Source organism: Pecten maximus, chromosome 12, assembly GCF_902652985.1.
Source record: "Pecten maximus chromosome 12, xPecMax1.1, whole genome shotgun sequence".
In the NCBI taxonomy this organism is placed as follows: Eukaryota; Metazoa; Mollusca; class Bivalvia; order Pectinida; family Pectinidae; genus Pecten; species Pecten maximus.
In genome coordinates, this window is record NC_047026.1 from 7,878,554 (window position 1) to 7,896,370 (window position 17,817).

The window sequence follows — 17,817 nt, forward strand, 5'->3', positions numbered from 1 at the left end:
CAATGTTCTTTACCAAGTACAATATAAATCATGACAATGTTCTTTATCAAATATAATATAAATCATGACAATGTTCTTTACCAAATATAATATAAATCATGACAATGTTCTTTACCAAATATAATATAAATCGGGATGAACTATGTTCACTGAACAGACCAGTCACATGTAAATCTGCTCTTGATGTTTTGGTCTATTACATGATTAAGAAGAAGAAAACAATTATAAAACTTATATCATACTGTGAAGAATTAGACGAAGAACACTTATATATGGAAATTATGAAACGGAAATGTTGGAAAAAGAAGACTTTATTCAGCTGAATATTTTGTCAGAGGCTTACACTGGAATGTGAGTGGTGATCAGCAGTGGCAAGGACCTTACCTGTGATTTACCTGTACATGTTTTGGCTATTATACTCTACCTGTACTTGTGTACCCAGTGACAATGACTTCTACACAAACTAGAGCTAGTAAAAAAAAGTAAGGAAAAGGACAGACAACAGATGAGACTTAGTATGGATCCTAACACAGACATTCTCATTAAGGAAATAAGTGACCTGAAAAGAGAGATCCAGGACTTGAAAGTCAGCTGTAAACAGAACACTATCAGTGTGAAAGACGTACAAGATACGGTTAATAAAGCTTTGGAGGTGACCCTGAAAAAGACAGTCCAAACTATTAAGGAGGATGTAAAAGAAGAAATTGTATCAGAAGTTAAGAAATATGCTGACTGTCAAACCTCAGACATTGGCGACCGTCTAGCCAATATGGAAATAGATGTTGATAAACTAAAGGACGAAGTGGAGAAACAAGATGACACTATTGCCGAGATGAAGAGTGTCCTTGTGAGTCAGCAGAGGCGAATAAATAAGGCCATGGAAATAGCCAACCGAAATGAGCAGTACTCTCGCAAAAACAACATTCGTATTCGAGGAATACCCGAGCAGACAGGAGAAAACCTAAGGGAGGCGCTTTCACGAAGAATAATGGAAATAACTGGTGTCATGCTGAGTGGGTACTATATCTGACATTGTAGAGGTACATCTCATACCCAGTGGTACTCGCTCACCATGTCCGGTTATTGTAAAATTCTTCAAAAGTGACATCAAAATACTTGTGACAAAAAAAAACAAGCAATTGTTGAGAAAAGCAGGACTATATATATACTGAAACGAAAAAGAAACGCAACATGGAAAATTGTGATTAATTTTGTATTAAATATACATATCTGTATAAAAATCGCGGAAATAAACATGCACCCTGCCTAACACCCATACCAATCTTCAAAATCACCCAAGTGTGACTAGAGACCTATGCACTTCCGGCGCGGTAAAAACATCAAAAACCGTGCCTGTACAAACATATGCGTTCTTTTTTCATTCAAACCAGTATCAATTCATCACTAACATTGAGCCACATCATCGCCAATACTTTTGCAAACAATAATTCCTTTTACAATTATGCCACGGTTATCAAAGGTTGATAGAGGACGTGCTATAGCGATGCTTCTGGCAGGGAACACGCAACTTCACGTCGCTCGACAATTCAGAGTTCACAAATCGACTATTAGTCGATTAGTTTCACGTCTTAACGCAACAGGAAGAGTCGATGACCAGCCGAGATCAGGACGTCCACGCGTAACGTCGCGACGTCAAGACCGGGTTCTTAGGTTGGCACACCTGCGTAACAGGAGATTAACGGCCGCTGAAACGGCAAGGAATACGATTGGTAATCATAACCGTCGAATTCATCCCCAAACAGTGATCAACAGACTGCGTGAGGCTAATTTGCGTGCAAGGCGACAGTACGTTGGTTTACCACTAACACCGCAACGTCGAGCACGTCGTATGCAATGGGCAACGGCACATATGCCCAGACGTTTTCCTATGAAACGTTGGAGGTCTATGCTCTTCACCGATGAATCTCGATTCACGTTATTTCGAGCAGATGGCCGTCAACGTGTGTACCGGCGTCGAGGCGAACGTTTTGCTGACGCCTGTGTTTTGGAACACGACCGATTTGGGGGTGGATCAGTTATGGTTTGGGCGGGAATCTCCCATGGTTTGAAGACGCCTTTGGTGATAGTCAATGGGAATTTAACGGCCGTACGCTATCGGGATGAGATCCTTAGGCCCCATGTTGTGCCGTTTGTTAGGCAGCATCATCTAACCTTTCAGCAAGATAACGCGAGACCACACGTTGCAAGAGTCTGTAGAGACTTTCTTGCGACACAGAACATTGTTCCTATAGATTGGCCTCCATATAGCCCCGACCTGTCCCCAATCGAGCATTTGTGGGATGAATTAGACAGAAGAATTCGAAATCGCCGTAACCCCCCAAATACCCTCCCTCAGTTAGCAAATGCACTCGTCCAAGAATGGAATAACATTCCAATACGGAAAGTCAATGCCCTGATGAACTCAATGCAACAAAGAATTAGAGATGTGATAACTGTTCGAGGAGGACACACACGATATTAGGGCACGGTTTCAAAACTGCTGCCATTTCAACTTGGATTCACGTAGGGTACTACCAATCATGACCTTCTAGCAAAGTGACCTGTTCTTAAAAATCTCTAAACATTTAAAGGATGTTACATCAATATTCAATATTAACTATTACATATGAAATTTAAACATAATGCTCACAAGTATTATTTTATTAAACCTACAATTTGAAGTTGCGTTTCTTTTTCGTTTCAGTATATATCAGAAGACATTACCAGTGAAAACTTTCTTCTAATGGACAAAGTAAAGGCCAGTGACAAAGTTGAATACAGTTGGTACTACAACTGCAATGTATATGGACTATGCAAGGAAACCAAACGGCGAGTTAAGTTCAGTCTCTTTGATGACATACTCTGTCATAACTGAACATATCCAAAGTGCAAAGGTGAACAATATTACATATGTGGGACAGAAAGTTACACAGTAATATGTAAGTATTTATATGTGGTGCGTCAGTGATGGGACTGACTTACGAACTGTCTATTATGTCCCTTCAGAGCACTGACTATAAACTTCTCCAGTTTCATGTTTCAATATTTTCTTTATTGATTTAAGCTATAATTAAATTTCCTTCATGTGAATACCAATAAGTCAACATTTCTAGCTGTTTGCATGTAAAATGACATCTAATGTGCCTTGTGATACTGATAAAATACTATATACTTAGATATTAAGCACCTATATATAGCTACCATCTCTTATTTCAGATTTTAGGCTTTGGAATCTTTATGTACATATGTTTGTATGTAAATAAGTTATTTCTTCATTATGTCAGCATGTCCTGCTACCTCATGTAATAGATGTACAAATGGCACACTACTATATGATGGGTACTTTTGTCAGATGACACATGCTCTGTCATATATATATATATATGAATGTCAATTGAGCAACAAACATCTAATGTACAGGGTAATATATTACTATACCCATTCTATTCCTTTACACTGAATCTTAAACTGAGGTCATTCTTATTTTCATTGATATATGTATTAAATTTTTACCAACACATGGGCCTGGTAATGTGCACTATAATAGATAATTACTGTATCACCCAAGGTCAACTAAGTATATATTTTTTTCAGTGGGAGCATGATTTTTGAAGAATATGTATATATATGCTTATTGCTAATCAAAAGACGTTTTCTCAATTCTTTTCAATTGCAAGTTATATGTTGTTTGAATTCTATAATATGTGATGCATGTATACAATATATAGCATCATGATCACATAACATACAATGTTGGTCTAAATTGTGTACCTTTTGGCAAATATCCATTTGGTTAACCTCATGCATCATCATGGTGATGTGTACTGTTTATGAATTTTTTGTCATATAATTTGTCATACATGCTAATGAGAAACATTATTCTAATACAGCATGGCACTGTTTCAATTTGATACGTAATATCTATTTTTTTATTATATAAGTATCAAAAACACTGTAACTTAACATGCTGATTAACTTAAACACTATACCTTAAAGAAGACATCCTTGTTCCAATCGAAAATATAACAACAAAATGAAAATAATTTATACCTAGGAATATATAACAACATATTTGTGTATGCATACATACAGGGTATCTAAAAATATATGTCGGGTCACCATTTTTTTTTTATGAACAAAGTGACAAGACACAAATGATAAACAAAGTGACAAGATAGAAATGATAAACAAAGTGACAACACAGAAATGATAAACAAAGTGACAACACAAAAATGATAAGCAAAGTGACAAGATAGACATGATAAACAAAGTGACAATACAGAAATGATAAACAAAGTGACAACACAGAAATGATAAACAAAGTGACAACACAAAAATGATAAACAAAGTGACAACACAGAAATGATCAACAAAGTGACAACAAAGAAATGATAAACAAAGTGACAACACAGAAATAAGAAACAAAGTGACAACAGAAATAATAAACAAAGTGACAAAACAGAAATTATAAACAAAGTGACATCACAGAAATGATAAACAAAGTGACAACACAGAAATGATAAACAAAGTGACAACACAAAAATGATAAGCAAAGTGACAACACAGAAATGATGAACAAAGTGACAAGACAGAAATAATAAACAAAGTGACAACACAGAAATAAGAAGCAAAGTGACAACACAGAAATAATAAACAAAGTGACAACACAGAAACTATAAACAAAGGGACAAGACAGAAACTATAAACAAAGTGACACACAGAAATAATAAACAAAGTGACAAGATAGAAATAATAAACAAAGTCACAACACAGAAATGATAACAAAGTGACACACAGAAATGATGAACAAAGTGACAACACAGAAATGATAAACAAAGTGACAACAAAGAAATGATAAACAAAGTGACAACACAGAAATAAGAAACAAAGTGACAACAGAAATAATAAACAAAGTGACAAAACAGAAATGATAAACAAAGTGACATCACAGAAATGATCAACAAAGTGACAACACAGAAATGATAAACAAAGTGACAACACAAAAATGATAAGCAAAGTGACAACACAGAAATGATGAACAAAGTGACAAGACAGAAATAATAAACAAAGTGACAACACAGAAATAAGAAGCAAAGTGACAACACAGAAATAATAAACAAAGTGACAACACAGAAACTATAAACAAAGGGACAAGACAGAAACTATAAACAAAGTGACACACAGAAATAATAAACAAAGTGACAAGATAGAAATGATAAACAAAGTCACAACACAGAAATGATAACAAAGTGACAACACAGAAATGATGAACAAAGTGACAACACAGAAATGATAAACAAAGTGACAACAAAGAAATGATAAACAAAGTGACAACACAGAAATAAGAAACAAAATGACAAGAGAGAAATGATAAATAAAGTGACAACACAAAAATGATAAACAAAGTGACAAGAGAGAACTGATAAACAAAGCAATGTGAGAAGGCATTTGATGTTTCAAGAACGCTGCATCTCTGACATTTAAAGATCTGTTCCTCCAAGGTGACTATAAAGGAAAGTTCTACACCAGGAATTGTCAAGATACATATAGGCCTATCAAGTGTAAATAGTATGTGAAATAAGTGCATATTATTTCAAGTGTACAAAATGAACATTACCATGATATACATCTATTTAGTGAAGAAACAATTTAAACCAATCCGAAGTCGCTAACCTCCTATTTGACAAACCTCATTCTGTAATGACATAGCGATAATACATAACACAAGCCTTTTAAGGCTTACATCGATGCCATAATGTGATTACTGTGATAACAACCCATGTAGACCTAATTACCTTATTGTAAAATCTTAAAGATTTTTCTTTCAAAATATTTCCGAATATTCGGGAGACAATATTACTTTTGCTCCTTTTAAATGAGGTGTTCTAATTATAAGAGCGCAGCTCATCGCGCCCGAAGGCTTCGTTGGGGATAAAATATGGGTTAATGTGTGTTCGATATTTACGGCCGCCTTGCTTCTAGTGTCGGTGATGGGGGATTTTGCCTTTAGCTCAGTCGGTAGAGTGGCGGGCCAGTAAGCAAGGGTCGCGGGTTCGATCCCCTGTGGCGGCACACTATATTCGCTTTCCTGTTATATATATCATGACAATATTGTATCGTCTGCACTTTTACGTTGTTAGTAGCATATGCAATGTGGCAGTAGAATAATTATGTCATTATGCAGTGCACATGTCATCACGGGTATGATACATTTATGTATGTGCGATAATCTGGAATCCGACAATGCAAAGTGACAATGCTAGTCACATCAGGACAAACAATAAGAATTTCAGCCGATATACGTATAGATGCAATACATTGTTAATTTTACAAGGTGTTTACATGTTTTGTTTTTGTTTGTTTGTTTGTTTGTTTTTTGGAATGGGGGATGTATAATTTACATTCTATATGTATTGGATTAGGACCTATTATTGGCCTACTATGTAGCATATTCTCAATGTGTCATAATTTAAAAAAATGACAAAACAAAATCTAAAAATCTTAAAATGTAGTACAAGTTCTTAGACTGTTATTCTCAGGTCCCTGTGTTTCCTTCTTGATTAACGGCGAGTCATGTGATTATAGCTGCGCTCTTCTAAGGCTTTGCCTTCATTCATATTATAACACATATATTTTCTCTGCTGAAACCATTTTAAATCGCCGTGCAGAAAAATCATCCTATGTTTGAAATAGAGAAAAACATGTGTCAAAATTGTAAGCCGCCAACGACAAAGCATCTTTAAGATAGTGTTATTTTATCATTTTGATAGAGGGGTTATCATTGGCTGAATTCCACGAACTTGTCTAACAGCCTATTTCATTGGTTAGTTTCATTGTTTGACATGCCTCGTTCGGAGAAACCGCGGGAGATGTCCACATGTTAATGTACACAAGAAACTTGTGTCGATTTTGCCATATTGTAGGAAAGCCGAACAAAATACACGACATGATAGGACAATCGAAAATTTCTGCATTCTTTAAGGCAGGACAAACATCTAGTAAGCGTTCAACAGAAGTGACACATGATGATCAGGTATCAGTAATATGAAATTACATGCGATTTCTGGGCAAAAATATGTAAATTGTGAGCTGTCAAAGTGGAAAATGTTTACGGTTACCTGCACAGCATCAAATAATGTTGACCTATATGCTGTATCTGTAATCCTCGATTTCATTTCCTTGATTGTAACAAGTTATGTACATTGTTTATTTTAATTGGCAACATGTCAAAATTTGTGAATTATGGCTATATATTGTGCTGGGTAAAATATATTTACATGACTCGATCGGTATAAAAAAGTTATAGGAATGACCATGCCCGAGTCATTATTGACAAGTACAGGTACTTGGGGTAAGAAGTTATAGCCTCGTATTACTATATAAAATGGAGTCGTTTTGAAGGTGAGTGTTCATGGTGTTAAAAAAATCCATAATGTTGAAGTGGTGTTAGAATATATATATATATATATAAGGGTCAGGGAGATTTAATTGCTGTTGGTGTACATAGGGTTCGATACATACAGAGACCTATATACTATTTAGTATATAGGTCTCTGATACATATAAAGAAAAAATTCTTCATTTTTTTTTTCTATTTTTTCCGTTTTTTAACAGTACATACTACATTTACAATTCAATTTTTTCATACATCATACATACAATCATTCCATTCCTCATAAAAAATTAATGTTATTGGATATTGCATTCATATATTCGAAGATTAGATAAATGGGTTCTCCGAAGGCCTTCAGTTAGGTCAGTAGGTAGAGACATCAAAGGGAGGATAATTTTATATATAGTCTTTGTATATATATATATATAGCATGTTCTTTATTTACCTGAGGATTTTTTACCTTTAGAAATTATTTGACGAATTAAATTATACCAATTAAGACACCAGCATATACAAAATTTCAACATTTTTATTTAAATTTGAATTTTGAATTTTATAGTATAGTATTATCAACATTGATCAGGATTAAAGTTATTAAAACAGTATACCTTTTTTATATTTTGAAAACTATAATTAAATACATGTAAGCAATAAACTGTTACAGGCATGCAAATACATGTAAAAGTTCTGGCTCCTGTGACCAGTGTATCCTCGTATAGTGATTTAAAGTTCGTCAACTCTGTGGTTCTATCTCGACTTTTATGGATGGCTACAGATCAATGAAATGACAACACACTTTATAAAGTGCAACATTTTATTATATTGAGAATGTAGAAGTGATGAAACATGATGACTGAAAATATACACAATGCTCACGTAATCTAACCTTGCGTCCGGTCCATATCTCGTATGAAAAATATCCACCCCTGTCCCTCCCTAGGGATAAAAGTACACAAAAATACCACGACTATAACATGCCTACAACGGGAAAAGACCACCCGAAATAACAACAGAATTACTGAGTATATCATGCACATAATCGAGAGAAAAATACCACCCAACCCTGGATAATTTAGAGGTCTAAGTCCGAAATATATTACATACCTGACTCTATAAAAGAGAAAGACGAGCTGGCCAGCTACATGTTACCCTCTGCCAGACTGTCGTATAATACTTAAATTTCCAGCTATATAGCTAAAATGAAATGTGGTAGGTGGTCGGGTGGCACAGTGGTAACACATTGCCTTTCACTTAGGCGGCCAGGGTTCGATTCCCCGATCGGACGTGAAAATGTATGGGGTCACCTGCCCGACCACGTGGGTTTTTCCCCGGGTACTCCGGTTTCCTCCCACAGTAAGACCCCTCGCACTTCTATCCGGGCCAACAAGCGTGATTAATATAAGTTAATATAACTTGTTTCGCAATGGTTGTAAAATAGATAAAGTTTACATCTCTCTTTTACATCTCGTCCCTCAAAGCGTTCTTGAATTTAGATAATTTGGATTTGAAAGAGCTCTTAACAGGCAGCTTTATAAGCCGCTAGAAAGGCCTTTTCCGCCACGTTGTTTACTACAAAATGTAATCTAACGTTGGTCAAGTGATATAGCTACACATTTTCAAATATCGAGATATAAATCAAAGATAAATGATGCATTGATGCACCACACTGCGATCCAATACATCAGTGAATCGTTACACCGCTACAATATATTATGTAATTGCAAAATGTTTGAATTTTAGAATACACCACCCAAGAAGGCCAGAATGGATAAGCAAGAATTAACTCCAGAAACTAAATGTAATACAGACGGTTTGACGGTCTCCTCAGCTTTGTCGCCTGAACAGAAAGCACGAATGGAACAAAACCGAATGAAGGCCATGGCAAAACTTCACTCTAACAACTCGAACTCTGAAGGGCTTGTAGTCAACTTTGGAGACACATGGAAAAAGGCACTGGAGAAAGAATTTTCAAAGGATTATTTCCAGGGGGTAATTTTAATAGAAATCAAATTTGGATACGTCTAGTGGCAATTTGCCATACAATGAAGCCCTTTTTCAGGGTCATCTCACAGAAATGATAATCAATTACACATTGTAGAACATCTGCATGAACAAATAATTAGTAAAATTAATATAAATATACATGCTTCGAAATCATAGACATAATTTTATATTTTGTCTTTTCAGCTGACCAAATTTGTGGAGGCTGAGAGAGCAAAAGGGACAATATATCCACCAGCTCATCAGGTGTTTTCGTGGACACAGTACTGTTCTCTGGACTCAGTAAGTTCAGGGTTAGGTGTGTAAAGTCTGTAGAATTTTATTTCAGATCATATATGATAATTGTACATGAAGGGGTTTGGTTTGGTTTATTTTTGCTTAACGTCCCATTAACAGCCAGGGTCATTTAAGGACGTACCAGGTTTTGGAGGTGGAGGAAAGCCGGAGTACCGGGAGAAAAACCACCGGCCTACAGTCAGTCCCTGGCAACTGCCCCACATAGGTTTCGAACCCGCAACCCAGAGGTGGAGGGCTAGTGATAAAGTGCCATGACACCTTAACCACTCGGCCACCGTGGCCCCTGATAACAAAGAAAATTATAAACAAAGTGACAAGACTGAAACGCTAAACAAAACACAGTGGTAAGGCAGACATTTGTAAGTTCATGGTTAGGTGTGTAAAATCTATAGAATTTTATTTCAGATTAATATAATAATTGTACATGAAGGGGACATCTCTGTGCCGGAAGCTAGCCTATCATTTACCGTGTACCAGTTGGATAGCTGTCAGTGTATTTTTACAAGGGATGATTGATAAGTTGTGAGCCTCGCATTGAAGGAGGTACTCAAGGATATTTTTTTAAGTCTTGCTATTCTTTGACTATATAGGGCTGTGTACCCAAGGACTGGTCTCATTTGGTTAGTTTATATCGACGAGGTAGCACTCTAAAATAAACAAGACAAATGCAAGCAGCTTTTGCAAAATGGACAAAATTGGTTAGGGTTATGGTGAAAAAGTGTCATTGCCATGGCTGCCATTCATGATTGTGGCATTAAATTGATGGAGCATCCGCCTTATTCACCTAAGCCTGCTCCATCAGACTTTCATCTATTTCCAAAACTGAAAACAGCTATTTCAGACACCCTAACCCTAACATACAGTGGATAACATTCTGAACTGCCAAGAAAATGAGTTCAATAAAAGTGGCATTGAGGCCCTTAAACACTGCTGGCAAAAGTGTATAGATACTGAATGGGATTATGTTGAAAAATGATACAATATGTCTGGCAAAATTCAAATCCTTTAATACGATTCTCGCAACTTGTCAATCAGTCCTCGTACACATGTACTTTATGACGTGTTTCCCACAGAATTAGTGCGTGGCAGCTCATCAGTAAATCTGCATCAATGGTATGGCGAAAATTGATAATTTCTTAACATTCTAAAATAAATTTGAGTTATCTCCCTTCACTTGTAAACGTGAATACCACTGGCCTGCAGAATAATGTACGTAAATGCAAATTTCAATATTTAGTAATTTAGTAATGATTTAGAAATGACTTAATACATAGGTTTAACCTGATGGCCAATCCATTTGACATATTGAAAGTCAATAAAGTTTTGTAGAAATTGAAGCTAGCCTACTGAGGAATTCATTCTCCTGTGACAGGTGTGTCACCATTTCCCTCTCATCTTCCCTACCTCCATTCTTTTTGAGTTTTTCGTTTGTTCACATTTAAGTTAGAATTGATGCTTTCTCTGAAAGTAGGCCTTATTTTGTGCGTCACCATTTGGTTGTATATACAAAACATGAATCAAAATTGTTAGTCAGGAATTATGTCATATGATAACATGACAATAATAGTTGGATACGGGTCTTGTGTTGTAATTAACCAGAACGAGCCAATAACTTAACAGGGGAGTAGTTTGCTGATAACCAATGAAGTATACAAACACATAGATGTTGCATTCAATGATCAAATTAATTGCGTTATGAAAATGCGTAATATTAAATTTGACGAAACCTTTTACTGTTATCCATTTAAATGCTAATTGTGCATTTAACACCACCGTTGACCGGTAGACATTTTACACTACCGTTGACCGATATACATTTTACACTACCGTTGAACGGTATACATTTAACACCACCGTTGACCGGTATACATTTAACACTACCGTTGACCGATATACATTTAACACTAGCGCTGACGGGTATATATACATTTAACACTAGAGCTGGCGGGTATACATTTAACACTACCATTGACCGGTATACATTTAACACAACCGTTGACCAGTATACATTTAACACAACCTTTGACCGGTATACATTTAACACTACCGTTGAACGGTATACATTTAACACAGGCGTTGACCATTGTCCATTTAACACAGGCGTTGACCGGTGTCCATTTAACACTACCGTTGACAGGTACACGTAATTATTCTACACGCCTTTTGTAGTGCTGAAACAGGAATTTTTCTGAGGGCTCTTTGGGGCTGTTAATATAGGTTCCATTCCTAATTAAATTGTTTCATCTTGAAGCCGAATTCTCAAAATTTGCAGTTTACACCTGAAAAGCCTTAATTTTCCCAATTCAGGCATTTTCTTCCCAAAATGAGACATAAAGGCCCCATCCCAAACTAGTGAGAAAAAGTCCTGTGATGCATGCTTAATGAAACGACGTGATTGTTAGTCTGATGAAATGTGTCTCGCATAATTAGACATTAAGTATCCTCTCCCCGACTGTTCACAGGTAATTTCGTATTGAATGTGTTGGCATATACAGATCTAAAAACATGGATTTTTTTGCCATAGTTTTAGTTTGCTTAGTGCTTTCATCAGTTTATCAAGTAATTTTACAAGTTTGATTCAGTCAAAGTTAAGCCTTTTGTGTCAATTTTCCACCACAACTATTTCAATGGACAATACTTTTTTACAGGTGAAGGTGGTGATATTGGGACAGGATCCATACCATGGACCAAAACAAGCTCATGGTGAGTGTCTAGAAAAAGAATGTAAAGAATGGTCCAAGTCCTGGAGAAGCTGGGGAGTTTTTAGCTAGGCGATTAGGTATCGTAGATCATGAGTTTGAGGCCCGGTCAGGGCACACGTCATGAAATATTTTTCTTCTTTTTACTTTTCTGTTACTTTGTTATATATCATATATCCAGCAATGAAGATATATTAAAATTGATGCTTGTCTATTGTAGTTCAGTAACAAATACGACAAAAAAAAGCTAAGTACGGAGTTCGTAGGGGGGGGGGGGGGGGGCTATTTAATGTTTAATGTCATTTCTAATGACATCACACTCGTCAACATGTCAATATTATCAATTAATTCAGTGGTACTTATAGGATTGGGGAAAATTTTGTAGGGTTTGTTTATTAGAAATTGAAAAAAAGAGCTATGAGCACAATCTTGCCAGACTTTTAAAGTTCAAAAAATAAAATTGGTAATTTGATTTCTAAATATGGAAAAAAATTCTCTACCTTTTCCTATCAAGAATGGAGTCGAATATCTGCCTCAAATATGTATGTAGGGAATATACTGACAATTACACAGATATCCAAAAATGCTTACAAGTGTACAGATGTTGCTATACCACCTGCCCGATCTTTTTTGAGAATGAGTAACTTTTGAGAAGATGCTTGTTGGTACATATATACAAATTCTCAGGGCTCAAAGTTGCGCCTATTTTAGTGGCCATGGCGCCTTAAATTTACCATTGACGACCAGTTATTGACGTATAAGGCGCCTGCATGGCCACTAAAAAATTGTGTAAATTTGTGATTTGGTTAATCTTTCAAAGATTGCAGGACAACTAACTTTACCAATTGGTGCCAAGATTTTATGACTTGGTAGCCAAATAGGCCACCTGGTAAAAATATCTACTTTGAGCCCTGAATTCTTTGTTCTAATTCTTTATTTGTTTAATGAGGATCACAAACAGCCCTAGGGCTACAAGATGCTCTCCTCAACACATAAAACAATACAGTATGTACAAGACGTAATCATAACACACGCTCTCTCACGCACACATACATTCCATAACTTTGATTTGTGTATGATTGAGGGTTACAGCCATATCATCGGTTTATTTCCAGGTCTGTGTTTCAGTGTACAGAAAGGGGTGAAGCCTCCACCTAGGTAAGGATATAGACAATGCCTGTTTACCACAAAGGTTGTCAGTCTCATGTTGATGTCTACTGATGGGATATAGGGGTTAAACAATGGTGGTTGTTGGGTATGGAATTTACTTCACACGAGAACGTTATTTTTTTAACAGTAACAAAAGTCAGGAGCTTTAGTGAGAGTCTTTGGCAACTTTTAGAAAATAACTTACGAAATAAACTCCATATCCAAAAATCACTAGTCGTGTGACCTTTTTCTACCGCAATAATATCGGCTTGAATCAAAGGGAAACATGACCAAATCTAATTTCGCGTATGCAAATAAGGTGTACAGGTGGCATCCGGGACCCGGGTGATGTGACGTCATTCGATTATTGATGATGTGAATAATGATTGCAGCTTGGGTCAAAGTTCAAATTCTTGACCAATCAAAAGACTGTAAGGTCATATTCCACTAGTAGAATATAAGATATATATCCAACATTCGTCACATTTGTTGACAATACAGTCGTGTCACATAGTGGCAAATAGTGAAATTATTAAAAGCTGCTAATTATCCCCCATGGCCTGTATATATAGCACTAGATATGAAAATAGTGGATTAATCTGACATTTTGTTATAGTTTAGAGAATATGTTCAAGGAGCTGTCGAGTGATATAGAAGGATTCAAACACCCTGGACATGGCACACTGATTGGCTGGGCTGAACAAGGTAATTATGATGGACACTGTGGAACACACATAACCATATTAATCCGGGGATCTTTAACAAAATTTACTGATTGATAAATACTTGACAGGACTGCAGTCTTGAAAAGTTTACTTTAATGCTTTTGAACTTGAAAAGCTCTGAATCATGGTCTGAACTGGTCTTTAAATATGAATCGGCCCAGAAAATCACAGATGAAAAGTGTTGAATAAAACATTGTGAAAACTATAAAAGTGCTTTTATTCTGTACAAAAATTCCCTTGAAAGGATTGAATGATTTTGAACTTTATGGAAATGACTTCAAAAATTTGACATTCAGGTTTGTATGCTCTGTTTCACAGTAAAAATAACCAGGCTTTGTTATCATTTATTCCATAATTTCCAAAGTGACCAAGATACATCAACAACTCGATCGATTTCCTGCACATAATCATAATGTAATATATATATATGTTCATAATATCAAAAAAATGTAACCCTGGTAAAATACCAGCTGCAATATTAATGTACCTCTGGTTTAGTAGAGAGATCTTCTCTTCAGCTCGATTGGTTAAGCGTAACACTAGAAAGCCAGAGGTTGGTTAAGTGTAAGACTATACTAAGCTAGTAAGCCAGAGGTCATGGGTTCGATCCCAGGCAGAGGAATTGAATTAATCATGCTCTCTGTCATATTGATGCTCATGTAGGGACTGGGAAACTATACTTAGTTTTACTTGAGAAAGCATTGTTGTAACCTCTGGGAACTTGAGGATGAGTTCTTCTCTGTAGGGAGAGTATGTTATCCTGATAAATACTAGCCGCAACATACCGCTCGGCTAGGGAGATCTTCTCTGATCTTTAGCTTGATGGGTTGAGCTCAAGACTAGTAAGCCACATGTCCCGGGTTCGATCCGTAGAGGAGGCAGGTGGTTTAGATTTAATTAATCATGTGCTCTGTTGTTATATATATATATATAAGTTGTAATTTGTACATTTGTAGCTAATAAGTTGTAATGCAATGTCAGTGTAAAATTCGGGAAACGTTCAAGTTCAGAGATGGACACATTTTGTGGCCCTTGCCGACATTGCGGTAACTTTGTGTTGTTACAGAGTAATTTATTTGTTTTAGGTGTCCTCTTGTTGAACTCCTGTCTCACGGTGAGACAACACCAAGCTAACTCTCACAAAGACAAAGGCTGGGAGAAACTCACAGACGCTGTCATATCATATCTCAACAAAAACAGAACGGGACTGGTGTTTATACTGTGGGGGTCATACGCACAGAAAAAGGGAGCTTGTATAGATCAGGTGAGATGGAAATATAATTCTATAATCCACAGGTACTGTAAGTGGTTATTGGCTCATCTGTCAGAAAATCAAGTTATCTTGTGCCGTGGTGTGGACTTTTGTTATAAATGTAAACTTTATTTATTTTACAACAGGTGCAAAACAAGTTATATCAAATTATGTTAATCATGCTTGTTGGCCTGGATGGAAGCGTGCGAGGGGTCTTACTATGGGAGGAAACCAGAGTAGTTGGGGAAAACCCACGTGGTCGGGCAGGTGACTCCATACCTTTTCATGTCCAGGCGGGGATTTTAACCCCCGTCCGCCTAGGTGAAAGGCGAATGTTACCACTGTGTCACCCGACCACCCATTTGTTGATTGCCCAGTGTCCATCTCGCATTGTGTGAAAACATTCTTCTGGTGAACTAAGAATCTAATTATTGGCTGGTAGCTACAGGTTGCTGTTATGAATCATGACAAAGTTTGTAAAAATGATGACCTTGACCCATATTCCATATCCCATGTTAATAGTTATAAAGAACTCGAATGACTTCTTCTCATTAACCAAAAGACCTAAAATCTAGATGTTTGGCTGGTAGGTTCCTGGAATGATAGCCTATAAACATTGTGAAATTATTAATTTACCTTGAGCCATAATCAAAGTTAAAGTGTCAATTTCGATAACATTCAAGCAACTTCTTTTGATTGACTGAAAGGCAGAGAATGATAAAATCAGTGAATAGCAGGTAAGCAATGCATGCCCATTGGACCTCTTTGTATGCGCCCATTAAAATTTGACAGTATTCAAATGTGGTATGTCTGGTTATATTTATTATTATGATGATATATTACATATATTGTTATTATTAGCTAATTAGGGGGATATAATTATGTACAAATTTTTAGTTTTAAATGGGTTTACAGAAATGCGAGAGAAACTGCATCTGCATGTATTGATTTTGATTAAACAAGAAACTGGAGGGGGCTATGGTATTTGTCTGTCTGTCTGTCCGTCCGGGTGTTGATTTCCAGACGATTACTTAAAAAAAAAGATGGACAGATTTGAAACTTCATTTAAAGTTAGGTTGTGAAGTAATACAGAGTGGTATTGAGTTTGGGGTTGAAAGGTCAATTATGAAGGTTAGTTGCTAAAAATAGATATATTTTCATCAAATTTTTCTTTTCAGATAATAACTTGTGATAGAGTTGACCAGTTGTATTGAAACTTGACATATCCAATATTACTATAAAATATATAGGATGGGATTGAGATGGGGTCAAAAGGTCAACTGTGAAGGTCACTTACTAGAATAGATATTTATCACCATTTTCAAGTTCCCACTTCTACAGAAAGGACTGATTGCTTTGGTTGAAATTTATTACAATGTTAGCTCTTAGGGTAATACACAGTGGGATTTACTAAAAACATACTTTTATCATCAGTTTTTTGGCTTCCAGATGATAACTTTTGATAGAGTTTCTAGAAATGATTGTTAACATGAGGCATCTGTTCATTGTTATCAAAGTCTATGTTGCTTAGAAAATTTAATTGACAGCAGAGGCCAAATGTTGCATGCAACACTAACTGTAAGCTTGTTGCATATATAAAAAAAATACAAATAGATTTGATGACAGGAAAAACCTGTATAAATATTATCCGATATGTCATATCTTACTTGTTGTATTATATGTACCAATCTAATCAAAATCTAGATGGTCATTATTACTACGTTATATGAACATCTAACGACATTGCATAAGGGGTCATGTCAGGATGACCTTTTGGATTGACCAATCAAATTATTACTTACAGAATCTTGGAAGTGAATTCCGTATGTAGAAATAGCATGACTAGAGTGTACAGCTTACATAATCTGTCAATCTGTTTCAAGGCATTTTGTCTAACAAAGCATATAGCTATATACATGCTGTACCGAAATGGTTAGCTTCAGATGCATGATATGGCGAATGGGTGAGATCAGTGACATCGAAAAATTGACAATTCAACCTTTAAGTGAAATATTGAGATAACAAAGGTCACCAGAACGTGACCTCTTGTGCGATGTCGTTAGATGTTCATTTAAGGTAGTGATAATGACCATCTAGATATAATTAGAATGCATATGTACAAGGCCATATTGAAATCTTCTCTACTTTATTGTTGTAATATGTACATTAAGGGTAAAAGTTCCTGGCTGTTCCTTGATGAACTGTAGAAGTGGAATTTCTGTTGAATAGGTGTCGATCCCGGATATAGCAGATGTGATTACAGAGCTTTTCTGAGGCTTTTTGGGGCCTTTAATGGGCCCC

General features: G+C 36.1%; 1 protein-coding gene across 2 annotated transcripts; it reads left to right on the forward strand.

Annotated features, from left to right (window-relative positions):
• The first annotated feature begins 6,714 nt into the window (after nt 1-6,714).
• Nucleotides 6,715-16,046, forward strand: LOC117340033 (uracil-DNA glycosylase-like). 2 transcript variants are annotated; one of them, XM_033901782.1, is made up of 7 exons: nt 6,715-6,998; nt 9,134-9,382; nt 9,581-9,676; nt 12,340-12,394; nt 13,506-13,548; nt 14,156-14,244; nt 15,350-16,046. In XM_033901782.1, exons 2-7 carry the CDS (start codon nt 9,158-9,160, stop codon nt 15,691-15,693), a joined length of 852 nt encoding a protein of 283 aa, XP_033757673.1. In that variant the 5' UTR covers nt 6,715-6,998; nt 9,134-9,157; the 3' UTR covers nt 15,694-16,046. The 2 variants fall into 2 exon arrangements, with proteins under 2 accessions (XP_033757673.1, XP_033757672.1); XM_033901781.1 differs by having other exon boundaries at nt 6,716-7,033; nt 15,350-16,045.
• Nucleotides 16,047-17,817: the final 1,771 nt, after the last annotated feature.